Source organism: Onychostoma macrolepis, chromosome 22 (genome assembly GCF_012432095.1).
Source record: "Onychostoma macrolepis isolate SWU-2019 chromosome 22, ASM1243209v1, whole genome shotgun sequence".
Lineage (NCBI taxonomy): Eukaryota > Metazoa > Chordata > Actinopteri > Cypriniformes > Cyprinidae > Onychostoma > Onychostoma macrolepis.
In genome coordinates this window covers 16,459,046-16,473,046 of record NC_081176.1, presented here as the reverse complement: position 1 = coordinate 16,473,046, position 14,001 = coordinate 16,459,046, and the positions used below count along the sequence as shown (strand labels likewise).

Genomic DNA, 14,001 nt, shown 5'->3' with positions numbered 1-14,001 from the left:
AGAACAACTGATAGCAATTCCCTAAAAAATGAGTCTCCACTGGTATTTTACTCCACGTCAGAAAGAATTGGCTCTTAAATGGATTCTTTATTTACTGTTTGAATGCGTCTAGTCAGCCCAGGGTCAAGAGTCTATTTCCAGAGATGGTTTGGTGAACTGGCGCTCTCTGAATAGACTTATATTTATGTATTCACTTCCTGAGCTTTTTCATCTTTGTAAGCCTTTTCAAAAACTCTTTAAACAATGGGAACAACGTTTCAGTCTACAATGTTTGTTTTACTGGCAAGACCGTAAAGAGTATCCACTAATAGAGTAGTCAGGGCCAAAAGTCGTCACATGAAAGCATAATTGATTGGATATTTTGGTATGAAGACTTGGGAAAAATGAACATGAAAATTTAATTAGATGTCTGCTAAAGCATGAATGGCTTCCTATCCATCTTTTTGATTAAAATCTGACTTGAAAAATGCAGTACATCGCCTCACCAGAATACCTATCCAGATTCCAGACTCACAGGAATGTAAAATCCCAACCAAAGCGCGACTGGAATGTAACAAGAGCGTTTCGGCCGTATCCAATCGGACCAGAATACCTACTGAATTACCTGGTTAATAAAGAAAATGATGAATCGTGAAGGAACGGGACCTTGGGCATGATCAGAATTCTTGTGCCTATCCATCACAAAGGAATGTTCCGGAATTAGAACACGGAACATTCTGGAGGCCAGGGGGCCACCTGTTCGGAATGCAACTGCTTTAATGATGCTAGAACGAACGATACTGTTTGGAATAGAGCAAATCTCGGAACTCTGTGTAAACTTAACCATCCGTGCAGGGCGACATCTGAATAAACTGCCTAGCAGCCGCTACCACAGTGTTATCAAACGCAAACAGCTCTCATAACATCAGACTTCAGTTGCCAAGCTCATCAAGACGCTTCAATATACAAACGGGAAGATGATTGGATTTGGGATGGTGTCGTTATGTAGGTAAGTATCTGAGGTGAAATTCAAAGGTTCATAAATACAAAGAAATGAGAGCAAGAAAAAAAAGAAAATCTTACAAAATAAAATTATAACATTATATTATACAAAATAAACTAGTATATGTATAATTTACATATTTTAAAATTCATGCATAATAGTATGGGTCCTTGTAAACACAGTAATTTAGGTCTTAAGTGCAAGCAAGCAGCTGAGAAAGAAAACATATGTAAAAGTATATTTGATCTGGGCAGCTTTTAAAGTGACAGCAGTCTAATATTCCTTCTGTCTGTCATTTATGTTAATCAAACAACAAAAGAGAGAAAATCTCTTGCTAGCTCTTGACTAAATCACTTTTGTAACTTTAATAAGAAATATATATTTAATTTACACAGTGAAGAATATGCAGAAGAACATGCATTTGATTATTTTATACAATGTATGCAGCATTTCTCATTTATTTGTTCTACTGTTTTTTTTCCTATTGCTTGTAATTAGTTTCTCATTCTTATTTAAATCGCTGACTGATTACTCAGTGAGTTTTTTTACCATGTACCATGCACTTACTACGCATACTTAAACGATTACCCATAATGCACTGATATGCTAAAATCAATGTCTATCACTGGATATGGAATAGCATACAACTATTATTTCTGTCATATGAAAATCAGTTTGCACTGACATTCTGCACACACTGTAATGCTAAAATGCTCTACACCGCATGCAAAGTATGCTAGCATGCTAATCCAAACATATTTAGCCATGCTTGCTAACTCTAACTCACTTTAAAAGCGTCAAGGACTTGGATGGACTTCTCACAGGCTTGTTCTGTCAGATTTAATCACAAACTACATCTGATAAGAATCTCCAGTTTAGTTTCATGAATGAAAACACCACGTCAATGACTGAAGTAGCCTTTAAGTTCTGAGCGAACCTTACTATAGCACAACAAACTGGTCCTCAGGGTTTCAGGCCTGAAAGTGGCATTGAAACCAATTTCAGGTTTTACAGGAAAGTTCCAATCACTAAGAAAAACCCATTAAGGGTGTCGGAATAGCGGCTGAATGGTTGAGTATAAGAGACATGCTCTCAAATGGGATTGCTGCGCCACTCGCCCTCGGCACAATATCGTCCACTTTCCCCGGAGACAACCTGACAGGAATGATGGACAGGTGAAATTGACCTGTGAGCTTAGGAATGGTGGCATCTCGTTTTATACAGTTTAGATGCCTGCTGTGGCTTCCTGCGTTTCGGTAGTTTAGCAAGAGATGGGAAGAAAAAAAGATAGAAAGAAAAGAAACAGTAGGGGGGAAGGCAAGCTGATGAGTGGGAGGAAGACGAAAGATTTTCTTTCTTAGTTGTAAAACTGCATAAAATTTTTCTATCTCTCTAGTGACAAGAATAATGAGTCGAGTTTTTATTTTCTAGTTGAAAGGCTTCTTTCTTGTGCGGGAGAATGTATAATGTCAGATTTGTTCTGCATTCTGGCCAACGTATTACAGGAATAGTTCATCCAAAAAATGACAATTCATCACTTACTCACCCTTAATGTCTTTCTGTATGACTTACTTTCTTTTGTGGAGCACAAAAGGAGATATTTTTTCTGCATAATAAAAGTAAATGGTGACCACAGCAGTCAAGCAAGATTTTTAAGGCAAGAACAGAAAAGGTATGAGATCATGTTTTAAATCTGATTCAAAATCTAATTCAAATAAGAAAAAGTTTTGGTATTTTTGTTACCATAATGTCAGAATCCCAAATGTTGCCAATGATATAATCTGTAATGAATACATCTGAATGAATTTAGAAAAATGCTAAATGTTGAGCATTTTTAACAGTGATCCCAAACTTCTGGATTGTATTGTCTACAGAAATTGAATATCAGTGTACAATAAGGTACCATACTTTAATTAATATGAATTAAAAATAATTCTTAAGCATGTATTATTCTCAGTTAATGTTGACTTCGTCACTTTCGTCACTTTCACATTACCTAACAATTAAAAGTTATAATTTTATTAACTAACATTAACAAAGATTAATACATACTGTAAAAAAACTAATTGCGTTCACTAAAATTGACTAACAATGAGCATTAACTAACATTAAATAATGGGACCTTATTGTAAAGAGTCGTTGAAATCTCTAGTAGAACTTTTTTCATGTCTGTAAAAACAATTTAAAAGTCCCTGATATTTCATGATAACACGAAAATATTTATACTGCAACACAATCATTTCAAAATATAATCTTCCCATATTTGCAACTGACTCCCTCCCATTAACTTTCATTTCAGGGAGTGATGGGATGATATCTCAAACGTTCAATTACCAAGTGATCCATCACAGCATCTATCATGCCGTGGAAAACGAATCATAGCTGCTGGATTTATACTGGCCTCACTTGGCATCCTCCCATCACCTGGTTTCCCCCATCATCAGATAGATTAGACCTGCCAAGATCCACCGCTGGCACCACAAGACACCAGATCAGACAGCCCTGACTGAGAGCTATGCGGTAAACATGGCTTGTTGTCTGGAGGCTTAAGGAAATAAATTGACGGCAAATGTCTGCTGTCAGAACTCACTGTGCAGAGGGGAAAAGTAACTGTAGGAAATGAATGACCTTTGTCAACAAAACCGACTTGATCTGTGAGCTGTGAGATGTGAGCTGTGAGATGTTAGTTATTACGGAAGGTCTTGATAACATTCTGATGAATTTTAGCAATAATTCCAATTGATTTCAATTCATTCATGCTGTGGTGCGGTTAGCATAAGTCTTGAAATACGGTTCTGAAAAGGTCACTGTGATGAATGCTAATTGGCCATGTTAACAAATTTGAGCAATGAGACTAAAACTTATTTGACATAAGCAACTCAAGCTAGTATGCTAGTATTTTGACATACATTTAAATTTGCTAGATGCTAACACTCAGAACAGATCTTTACATTAGTATCTAGCTAAAAAAGTCAATCGCCTTCATAATATAACTTAGACAATTACACATTTCTAGCATGCATCTAGCTAAAATCTAACAAAACTTCTAACATTTAACTAAATTCCTTTAATTTTCATTTTTTCTTAAGTTTCTTAAAAGAAATAAATTTAGCTAGATGCTAATGTGTGTATATACAGGTATGAAATCTAACACAGCTTCAGTGTTAATATTTAAACATCTAGCTTTAATTTAATCTATCTTTAATATTCAGTATTTCTTAACTTTGAAGTTCATACATTAGTCACAAGCTCTTTCTTTTGTTGTGCAAGAAAAAAAAGCATCCAAAGATGTATGGGCTCACATGGGCTCCTTGCTGATATAATTTTAACATACTATCGTTTAGAATCCACAAATTCTAAACCTGCATACTATTTAGAACAGATAGTATACAAATTAGAATGCAAGCCTAGGTTAGAGAGAGAGAGAGAGAGAGAGAGAGAGAGTGAGAAGTCTCAGCTTTTCCCTTTGAAACTCAACAGAGCTAAACAATACTGCTGAATACAGTAGCAGCCACATAAAGTGTCAATATACTACTTCCACTTACAATAATAACTGTAAAATGAGTCAAACGTGTTGCGGTTATGATCGAAGGGTCACAGAAAAATAATCTAATTTTAGCTATGTTACCAGAGGGCAGGGAGAGGTGAAGGTCATGTTTCACATTGATTTCTAAAGAAGCATGTAAAATGTGTCCCACCACACCATGGCTATTTGAGAAAAATGTCAGGGCTCAGACAGTCCTCAGGCAAAATCTGTTGGAAATCTCTTATAAATGCATTATTTAACCCTTAAGGGCAGAGACGGCCAGTTTAAACCAGACGGAGAGACAAAACTGTCAGCTTTCTGTCAGCAAATTGAGATAAAATACACCTAATCGATTTTAGAAATATCTAGAGATTACAGAGCTCCTCGGTAATTTTAGTACAAACAAATATAAATAAGCTATCTTACAACAAAAAGCATTGGCTATGCGACTATAGTGACATTTACACAAAAGAAGCTGCACCATACACAAAAAAAAAGTGGCTCACTGTTAGCTGGCGATAACCCCAGTTCTGCCCACTGCAAATATTTAAACCAAGCACATTAAAATGGCTCAGTTTAGCTTGTTTTCTTTACTAGTCTGATGGCCTTGGAGTGCCCCCATGCTGTTTGGTTTTATTTTAGAAGTGTTTAGATATGGCTGAGGCAGCTGCCAAGCTCTTTCAGTCTTTGGAAGCTTCCAGAATGCCTAGCCAACCACCTAGCTTTGAAAATGCACCACTTGCTGAGTAAAGGTAGCAAGCTGCCATTTATGACTTGATAAAACTTGGCTTAATAGGAAAAGTCATATATTTATGGATTTAGGCTAAGCACATTTGCGTGTGTGGAATGCTAACTGTAAATGAGGATACTGAGGCAGCATACAGAATTGTTAAATCACAACACAGACGGGTATTAGCTTGAAAGACCTATAAATTGCTATGCTAAGCTTAATAGCTGGCCTGTCAGACTTAACACTGAGCAAAATTTCTTCCATCTCATTGTCTGCACAACTCAAAATGTCACCAGGCTCAGAAGCATTGGGCGTAATTACCAAACTCAAAAAGACAAATCGCTAAATAATAGCAAGAGTGAGGCAAGGAAAGGCCGTGTGTCCATCAGGGACTACAGGCTGCAATTTCAAAATCGATTCACTCCCACAAAAGACTAGCGGCTATCCTATGACGTCAGGCCTTGGGAATAATAGCCTCATCTCTACTTGATGAATGTGTCAGCACTTGAAGCACGGTGGGGAAACAATGATGAAGCTCCCTCTCAGCAAGGAGAAATATACAGAAACACTGTGAAAGAGGTGAGGACGATTGCTAAGGTGTTACGCCCTGTAACAGACGCTTACCACCCACTCAAGTCTTGAATAATTTAAATTGAACAAAAGCTCTGCCTGTTGTGAAAGGAAAGATAAAACGACTATTCCAGTCAGGGATATATCACTTTAACACTGAGGTCAGGGAATAGTCAGAATCCCCATTTGGACCTTTAAAAATACCCAGCAATGTAGCAAAAATGGCATTTGTATTGTTTATCCAAGATAAGATGCTAAAGCTAACGTTTTGCTAAAGATAAGACTGGAATTACTACATCTTTCCTCTCTCTCGCTATCCAGCCAGAACAAGTGATAACACACATCTGTCTACATGCACCGTCTCCTCAGATCTGCAAGCCCTGAGCTGACAGAAGTGGGGCGCTAACCTGTTTACTTATAAATGGGATATCGGTCAATGCTAGTAGAAAGAGTATGTAAGGTAGAAATAGCTACACTCTCAATATTCTCTGTTGTGCTTTTCCACTGTTCAGTGTTCTTTCCCAATATTGTGTCTCTGTCAACAATAGTGTGGTTGAGTCAAAGGAGTAGTTCACCCAAAAATCACCATTATGTCGTTCCAATCAAGTGTAACTTATTTTCTTTTCAATATAATAAAAGTGAAGGGCTAAGGCCTTTCATATCATAAAATAATTCCAGTGATTTCCTTTCATTTAAAAAAGCCATAAAAGGTTTGGAACAACATGAGCAAAAGGGGTGAATAAAAGATGACAGAATTTTCATTTTTAGATCAGCTAATCCTTTAAGGACTCCAAAGAGTTTATATTGCTGGACATTGTGTAGATTAAACAGAGGCAGCTTGTACATTACCAGCCCTGGACATCCTGTGCCCAGTGATATAAAACTAATACAAGCACAATCTTTCTTTCAGTCAGAATTTGAGCGAGCCAAGCAAGGTTCTGGCTGCTGTACTTGCAGGTTTCCCCAGCTGTACAGATAAGAAAGGCAGCAGAGAGGAGCTAAGTGCACTCTCATCAGAATTAGCCGCAAGCATTAATAAGAGAAAACGCAGATAAGCAGGACTGCATAAAAACCAGTTTGAATCAAATACTTTGTGGACAAATTTCTAATAGTTATCCATTTAGGACAGGGGCATCTACTGCATTCAAAAAGCAAACACAACCACACTAGTTTTCAAACTATGCAGTTCAGACAAACCAACACACACAGAAGCTTACCATCATCAGTTCCTTCTGAAAGGATTTTTTCTCCTTGGTCTCCACGTTGAGGCAATCTTCCTTTAGTTTCTCCAGCACTGAGGCAACCCTCTCTGGCTCACTATCCAGCTCTGCTCTGCAAAAATATGTCAAAGGAAGATTCACATAGCCCAGAGCATCAGCAAATGCTCGCCAGTTTCCCAGATTTTCCATAAGTATTGTCCTCACAGAGGCGTAAATGTAAGTGAGAAACTTGCAGGGCTTCAGGATTTGTTCCATCAGCATTGTGGTTGTAAGATCTGGCCCACAAAAGTAAATAGGCTTGACCTTTCCCAAGACAAGCACATTTTTTACATGTACAAGTCCAATCTTTCCCTGATAGTATCCAATGTACCACTCTTTGGTCCATAGTTGTCCTTTGAGTTTAATCTTCTCCTCACTGAGTAGGGCGATGATATCCCCTTTTTTGTATTCCAGCAAGTACTGATTCTTGGTCTGTCTGATAACGGTTTTGATCAGTTTGCCAAATTTCAAGTTGGTAATGCAGCGCTCTTGAAACTGTGGGTATTTGGTGGTGATGGCCAGAGGAGACAAAATGATTTTATCAACTTCCTTTTTCTTTAGGAATCGCCTCTGGCCGTTGTTCCGTATCCCTGTTTTAGGTGGCGGCTGTGGTGTCTGAACACAAAATTGTGCAAGGATGCAATCCTGATCATCTTTTACCTGGACACGTAACGTGAAGTCAGAAATCTCATCTGCATTCCGAGACGTAATCATGTAGATGAGCCGACTCACCTTGCCTAGTTTGATCTGAAACCCACGAACAACCCTAGCCTGATCATTTGCCTTGACCTCATAATTTGACATGTTGGAGTACATCCCTATCTGCAAGTCCTGTGGTCTGCCAAGGATAAATTGGTGCTTCCCCCACAGCTGTAGGGCAACAGGAGGGGCAGACTTTGCTTGTTTCCCAACTTCACTAACTAGAAGAGTCTTGGGGGCACAGTCATGGCCAAAAATGGCCACCACAGTCTTAAAAGATGGATGAATGTGTTTGGGCCCATAGAGACCCAGGGTAACTTTCTTCATCATGTGATCCCAAACAGTTGAATTGAAGGAAATATGTTGGGTCTGGACAATAACTGCTACATACATACAGGGCTCCAAGTTGTCCAGCTGAACCTGAATTGTATCACCATAAATGTAAGCTTGTGGAACAGGAGAGTAAGGACCCTCTTTGCAATCACTTCTTACACACAAAACTGCCGCCATTTGACTTTCTGTCCTAGTTGCAACGGATACCTTCATCTCTAAGGTAATGAATGACTTTATCTCCATGTTGCTCAATTTGATTTCAACCACTGGACTGACAGTCGAGCATCTGTCATTGTTTAGCTCCAAGGGAGGATCTAGTAGAGCCTTCATAGAGATTTGCTGAGTGTCTCCCACTGCAACATGGCCTTCAGGAACATGAATACTGATATTTGTATCTGGTAGCTGGACTGCCCCTCCACAGCTGTCCAATTTGCAAACAATGTTGGTCTCTACTGGTTGTGTTTGACCCCAGCCTGGGTTCTGCCCAAGGGACTCAAGGTCATGGCAAGATCGTGCCAACTTTCGGTGGTTTAGCCATGCTGTCCTAAAGTCCTCTCTGTTCTGAAATTGCTCCGGTGAGGGAGCTTTAAGCCCTGTAAAAAACCCTGATGAAGGCAATGGAGGATTTGACTGAGATTGTAAAATAGATAACTCTGATAAACTGTAAGATCTCTTGCTTCGAAAAAAGGGATTGTCCTTGCGAAGCATCTGCAAGGCTTCAAAATCAGCGCTGGTGGATGTTCCATCAAAGACACTATTGCTGTACCCTTTTGTGTTGCTGGTGGTGGAGATGGGGGCTGAAGGCAAGTCAAAGAAAAGCAAATCCATGCTGTTACATTGGTTCACCTTCTCATTGCTGTTCTGATCAAGAACATCATCCATGGACCCATTAAGGAATGGGTTGGTTGAGGAGAGCATGGAGAAGGGGTTGTTGTTGTCATAAGGCAGGGAGGGCTTCAGAGACACTCCAGTCCACTCCCCCAGCAGGTCCAGCTCTTTTGCTCCCTCCTCCGAGCAGTCCCCAAGATTGTCAATCATCCCACTGTCACTTAGAGATGAGTTCCTGTAGTTGATCGGCTGGACATACGTCGAAGGGATGTATCCCATTTCTCGGTTGTTGTGGGCGTACCACCATTCCCCACCAGACGTGTCCAGCACATAGAGATGATCCCCTTTGGAGAACTTCAGAGTGGTAAAACTGGATGGAGAGTAATCCTTTATGGCGACCACTTCCCGTGCAGTTCCAAACGATGTTGAGGGGGCCAAACGCAAGGCACTGGGAGAAGGCACTGTAGAGACAAACATATTAATAAGAATTGCTGATTTATAATGAATATGGCACAACCAAATCAAATGTTCTGCAGTGTGTTCGCAGTACAATACACTGACCTTTGACATCTATGAGACTAGCCTCAGTCACTCCTTCATCAAGGTCAATAAGCGTGCCCTCTGATTTACATCTAGGGAGCACATTGTTGTTGTTGGTTACTCTGATCCTGTGGGCGGCCATCTTGCATTGGTTATGCTATTTCACCATTGCTCCAAACCTGACAATTAAACACTGGCAGTTTTCCATTTTTTCCTGCTGGGAAAACAAAAAGACAGGGACAGTCTTGATTAGCTTTGTGTGGCAGGACAAACGCTTGATGCACTGAGAATAATGAGACACGCTGCAATCAGATTATTGGATCATTAAGGCAAAACTCTTCAGAGAGATTGTAGCTAAAGATTAGTGTGGTATGGCTAAAGGGACAAAATGTAACTCAAATGTACTGCATGAGATTAATAGATCTTTAAATTTGATTACTTTTAATCTGTCTTGGAAGGGGTTTATGCATTGTTGTCCATTTAGAAGTTAAATCAGAAACTGTTGGCTTAGAAGTCGAGAAAATCTATTTCCAGATGCTGGTGAATTCTGAATGTTTCAAGTATGAATAATGCTCTTTGTTCATTTTATAACATTCACTCGTCACAACTAAGTTTAAATAAAGGAATATATGACCAAGGGATGACAATTAGGGAAAATCCAGCGCAGGTTACTACAATCAATAAGGCATCTTCAGCCATATCAAGGTGCTGTCCTCCTCTGAAATGACCATGTGTTCCATCTATGACCTTCACTTCAACTTTTACTTAATCTCTAAAAAAAACTTAGTGACCTCTCACTGCTAACAGAACATAAAGCTAACATGAAATCAAAATGTACCCAATTTACTTAATGCACATTCCTGGTCTCCTTGTGCATGTTGCTCCAAACAACAAAAACACATCAAAGTCTTTTATCAAAATTTAATGCCTTGCTGCATTTCTGAGACAACATTTCTTTTTAGCTGCTGTCACTAATCCCTCTTTTCTCACAATTGTTTTCATCTTGAATATCGTTTCAGTAAAATACACTATCATTTACTTTAGCACAAAAGGTATTTGGTCTGCATAAGGCTTTATGGATCAGTGTTATTACACAGGGTGCACATTTACTTTAGACTGAAAGTCACACTACCACAAACAAAGTAATAAAATTGTCATTTACAAAATGAATAAATCTAAGGTATCTCTCCCTGCTGGAAACAAAAACAATGTAAAATGTGCTTCTAATTTATAGACCTGATATCTGGATGAAACTGTCTTTTATCACGGTTAGAGCGTTTGATTTGCCGGGTCCTAAAACAAAGATATCAAAGCATATCAAAGGACACCTTGAACTAAAAATCACATGCATATGGTGCAGCAGGGGTTCCTTCAATTAAACAAACTAAAACACCCGCTGGGTGATGAACATGAATAAATACCATCCTAAAAGTGAATATATTACTTTTTGTGTCAGCATGGTTCCATTTAGAGAAACAAAAAAAGCACCAACTTTTTGCAAACTCCTGTAGCGGTTTATAAAATGATCAATTTTTAATCAATTAGAGGTGCTATTTTTTCTGTTATGATTTATGCTCTCTTAAGGTGAGCAACAGTTTGGCTTTGAGGGGGAGGAAACAGACTCAATTTCCATGCATGATTGCCTCAACTTCTGTCTGAGACGATGAGCGCTATTAATCTACGCTTGACGTGACAAACATGCAAAACAACACAGAGATGTAAAACAAGCTATAATTAGTTGGACTAAATAATCACAGAAGCATGAAACGAATATCAAACGAGACCAAAGGGCCAAGTAACTCAGAGTAGCTGATAATAATTTAATTTCTACACAACAATTTGCCATAGGATGCCATAAATGAGGTTTGAAATGACATGAGGGTCTTTGTACAGAAAAGCTGTACTTGGACGAATGCAATGCAACATTTTGTTGAAAGAAGTTGAAAGATGAAGGCCTTGGAAGGACCTTTCATGTCTGCTACTTAAAGGCTTGATGAACCCTTCAAAAGAAGGTAAGCATCTTTGGCATGCCTATGTTTTAAAAGCCTTTCACACAAAAGACTCATGGAAGGATTTATTCCCTTTTAAATGTCCATTTCTTTTTATCTACATTTAATAGATGCTGAAGTAGGTCAGCAATACCACTTGCCTCCGTTCCATTTAGTCCAACCCTCAAACAATCCTTCCTCATGCTTTTATTTTATTCATAATTCAGGCTATCAGAAGTTGGAGAAAGTGCATTGCTGGAAAAAAATGAAATTGTAAAATTACAGCACTGACCTCCCTCAGCTCTATCAGATCTCTCTCTGGAGAAGTGCTTCAAGGTCTACAGTTCTTCTAACGCTAGGAGCACCTACAAAATAAGGTCTCATTTTAAACTCTACGAGACCATCACTGGCACGGTTGGATGTGTCAATGGTGGTATTAGGAGGCAGAGGAAAAGCAATTGATGGATTAGAAACCTAGAGGTCTGACAAGGATGTAATCATAGTTTCTGATAACAGCACCTGGGGCACTCCAAAGACTGAAGACTAGTGTCTCCTTCCCATAATCCCTCTGTATCCCCCTATCCACTTTTCTTTAGTGTCTATTTTCAGACTCCAGTGATAAAGCCATTTAGTCATTGATCTGTCAACCTCAGCTTCAAATCGCAAGTGTGCGATATCATTGGACATGTTGAACGAATGCTTTTGCATTTTTTTTTTTGTTGTTGTTGTTGTTATTTTTTGGTGGTAACAGGTCTCCGTCCTTAACAAGACATAATGTTGTTCAAGTAACTAGCTATAAAAATGGCTAGATTAGCTTAGCAAAATTCTATTCAAATCGCTGAAGCCAAAAAAAACAAAACAATGGTAGATGAATGATTTATACAAATTGCTGAAAGAGCGCCTCTTGTGGCAATGCTGAGAATGCAATGCCTTATGAAAAGCAGTTGAAAGATGTAGTCACATTTACATTTGTTTGGCAAAATTTTTTAGGAAATATCCAGTCATTTAACTAGGGAATCCACTCAATCGTGAGGGCAAAAAAAAAAAAGTCAGTCTCGCAAATTCGGCACAGAGACCAAATGAAAGCTTTTGGATTTGAAAGTGATTTAAAGCAGATTTACACCTTTTTTGCCAACAACATCTCAATGAAATGCTGCTAATGTGACCACACCTTTACACATTTCACAATATGGTAACAAAAATGTTTTTGTTTTGCTAGAAATATTAGCAATTACACATCTTTTTGGTTACAAAAACGCAATGTTTTAACAAAAGTTTTTTTTCAAAAAGTCAAAGACATATATAGGTTGTTTGCACATGACGTCATTGATGTAGCGCGAAATGCAGCTGGAGGGAAGGAAGTGATTTGTTCTCCATAGGAATCAGTAGCAGAAAATCAAGATGCCTGTGTTTTGCGTTGTTTATGGATGCTCAAATCGGTCAAACCGAGAAAACACAAGGAGCTTCTATCGTGTACGAAAATGTGTTGTTCATAAGGGGGGGAAAAGTCAAGAAATTGACTGAAAAAACGCTCGGATAATGCTTGTGTGTGCAAATGGTTAATATAAGTTATAATATTAATATATTAAAAAAGATATAAATAGATAATCCAGGGCTGCCACCTCAAGCATTCAGCGTGAGAGTCAGAATTCGCTTAATGCTAAACGCCACACGTAGACACGATGTAAATAAGATATTATTTGCAGTTCAGAGAGCTTCATTGATTATAATGGAACATTGTGAGATTGCAATAAATTGAAGTGAGTGACAGCTTTTTAGTGATTATATAGAAGCGCTATTTAGTTGCCGTCTAGGCTGTAAACAATTCAGAATTTGAATAAGTTTTGCATTGCGTGTTGCTAACAGGACTAATGTACACAAACCCTGTATGCAGCAAAGTGTCAGGAGTGACTGAAAAAGAGAACGGATGAGATGGAGGAACGTCCGTACTGTACTGGTTTAGGCGCTATAACAAGAGAAAGGTATAAACAGAAAAACACAATGTTACGTGATCCTTATGTTATAAAGAGGAGCGATTTTTGAACTAAATTGAAATACTTGCATGTCACTGAAGCAGTGGATATAGGCTAAGAAACTTACCCTGACTGCAAACAAGCTATTTCAAAAGTGAATCCCATATTTATATGAGGGATGTGGGATATATGTCAACTCCTGAAACTTTGCTGCATACAGGGTTTGTGGCCGTGGGTCCTGTTAGCAGCACAAAAACAACTTTTATTTAAATTCTGATTTGATTATAGCCTAGAAATCGAGCAAATAGCGCTTCCATGTAATCACTAATGCTGTTTATCGCAATCTCACGGTTCCTTTATAATCAGTGAAGCTCTCTGAACTGCAAATAATATCTTATTTACATCGTGTCTACATGTGACGTTTAGCACTGATTGAATTTGGACTGGGTCACCTTGTATCTATTTATATATGTCTTTATTAATATATTATTATATCTTATATGAACCATTTGCACACATGAGCATTATCCAATTTCGTACACGATAAAAGGTCCTTGTGTTTTCTTCGTTTGA

The 14,001-nt window shown here is 38.5% G+C and overlaps 1 protein-coding gene across 2 annotated transcripts in view; it reads right to left on the bottom strand.

Annotated features, from left to right (window-relative positions):
- Nucleotides 1–14,001, bottom strand: part of sh3bp4a (SH3-domain binding protein 4a) — a 39,390-nt gene that overhangs the window by 8,008 nt on the left and 17,381 nt on the right. Inside the window, exons 2-3 of one of the 2 annotated variants that reach the window (XM_058761356.1) lie at nt 9,489–9,684; nt 7,026–9,388 (exon numbers count right to left, since the gene is read on the bottom strand). In XM_058761356.1, coding sequence (XP_058617339.1) covers nt 7,026–9,388; nt 9,489–9,609 — 2,484 coding nt within the window. In that variant the 5' untranslated portion in view covers nt 9,610–9,684. The remainder of the gene's footprint in view (nt 1–7,025; nt 9,389–9,488; nt 9,685–14,001) is intronic. The other variant, XM_058761358.1, reaches the window with a different exon arrangement.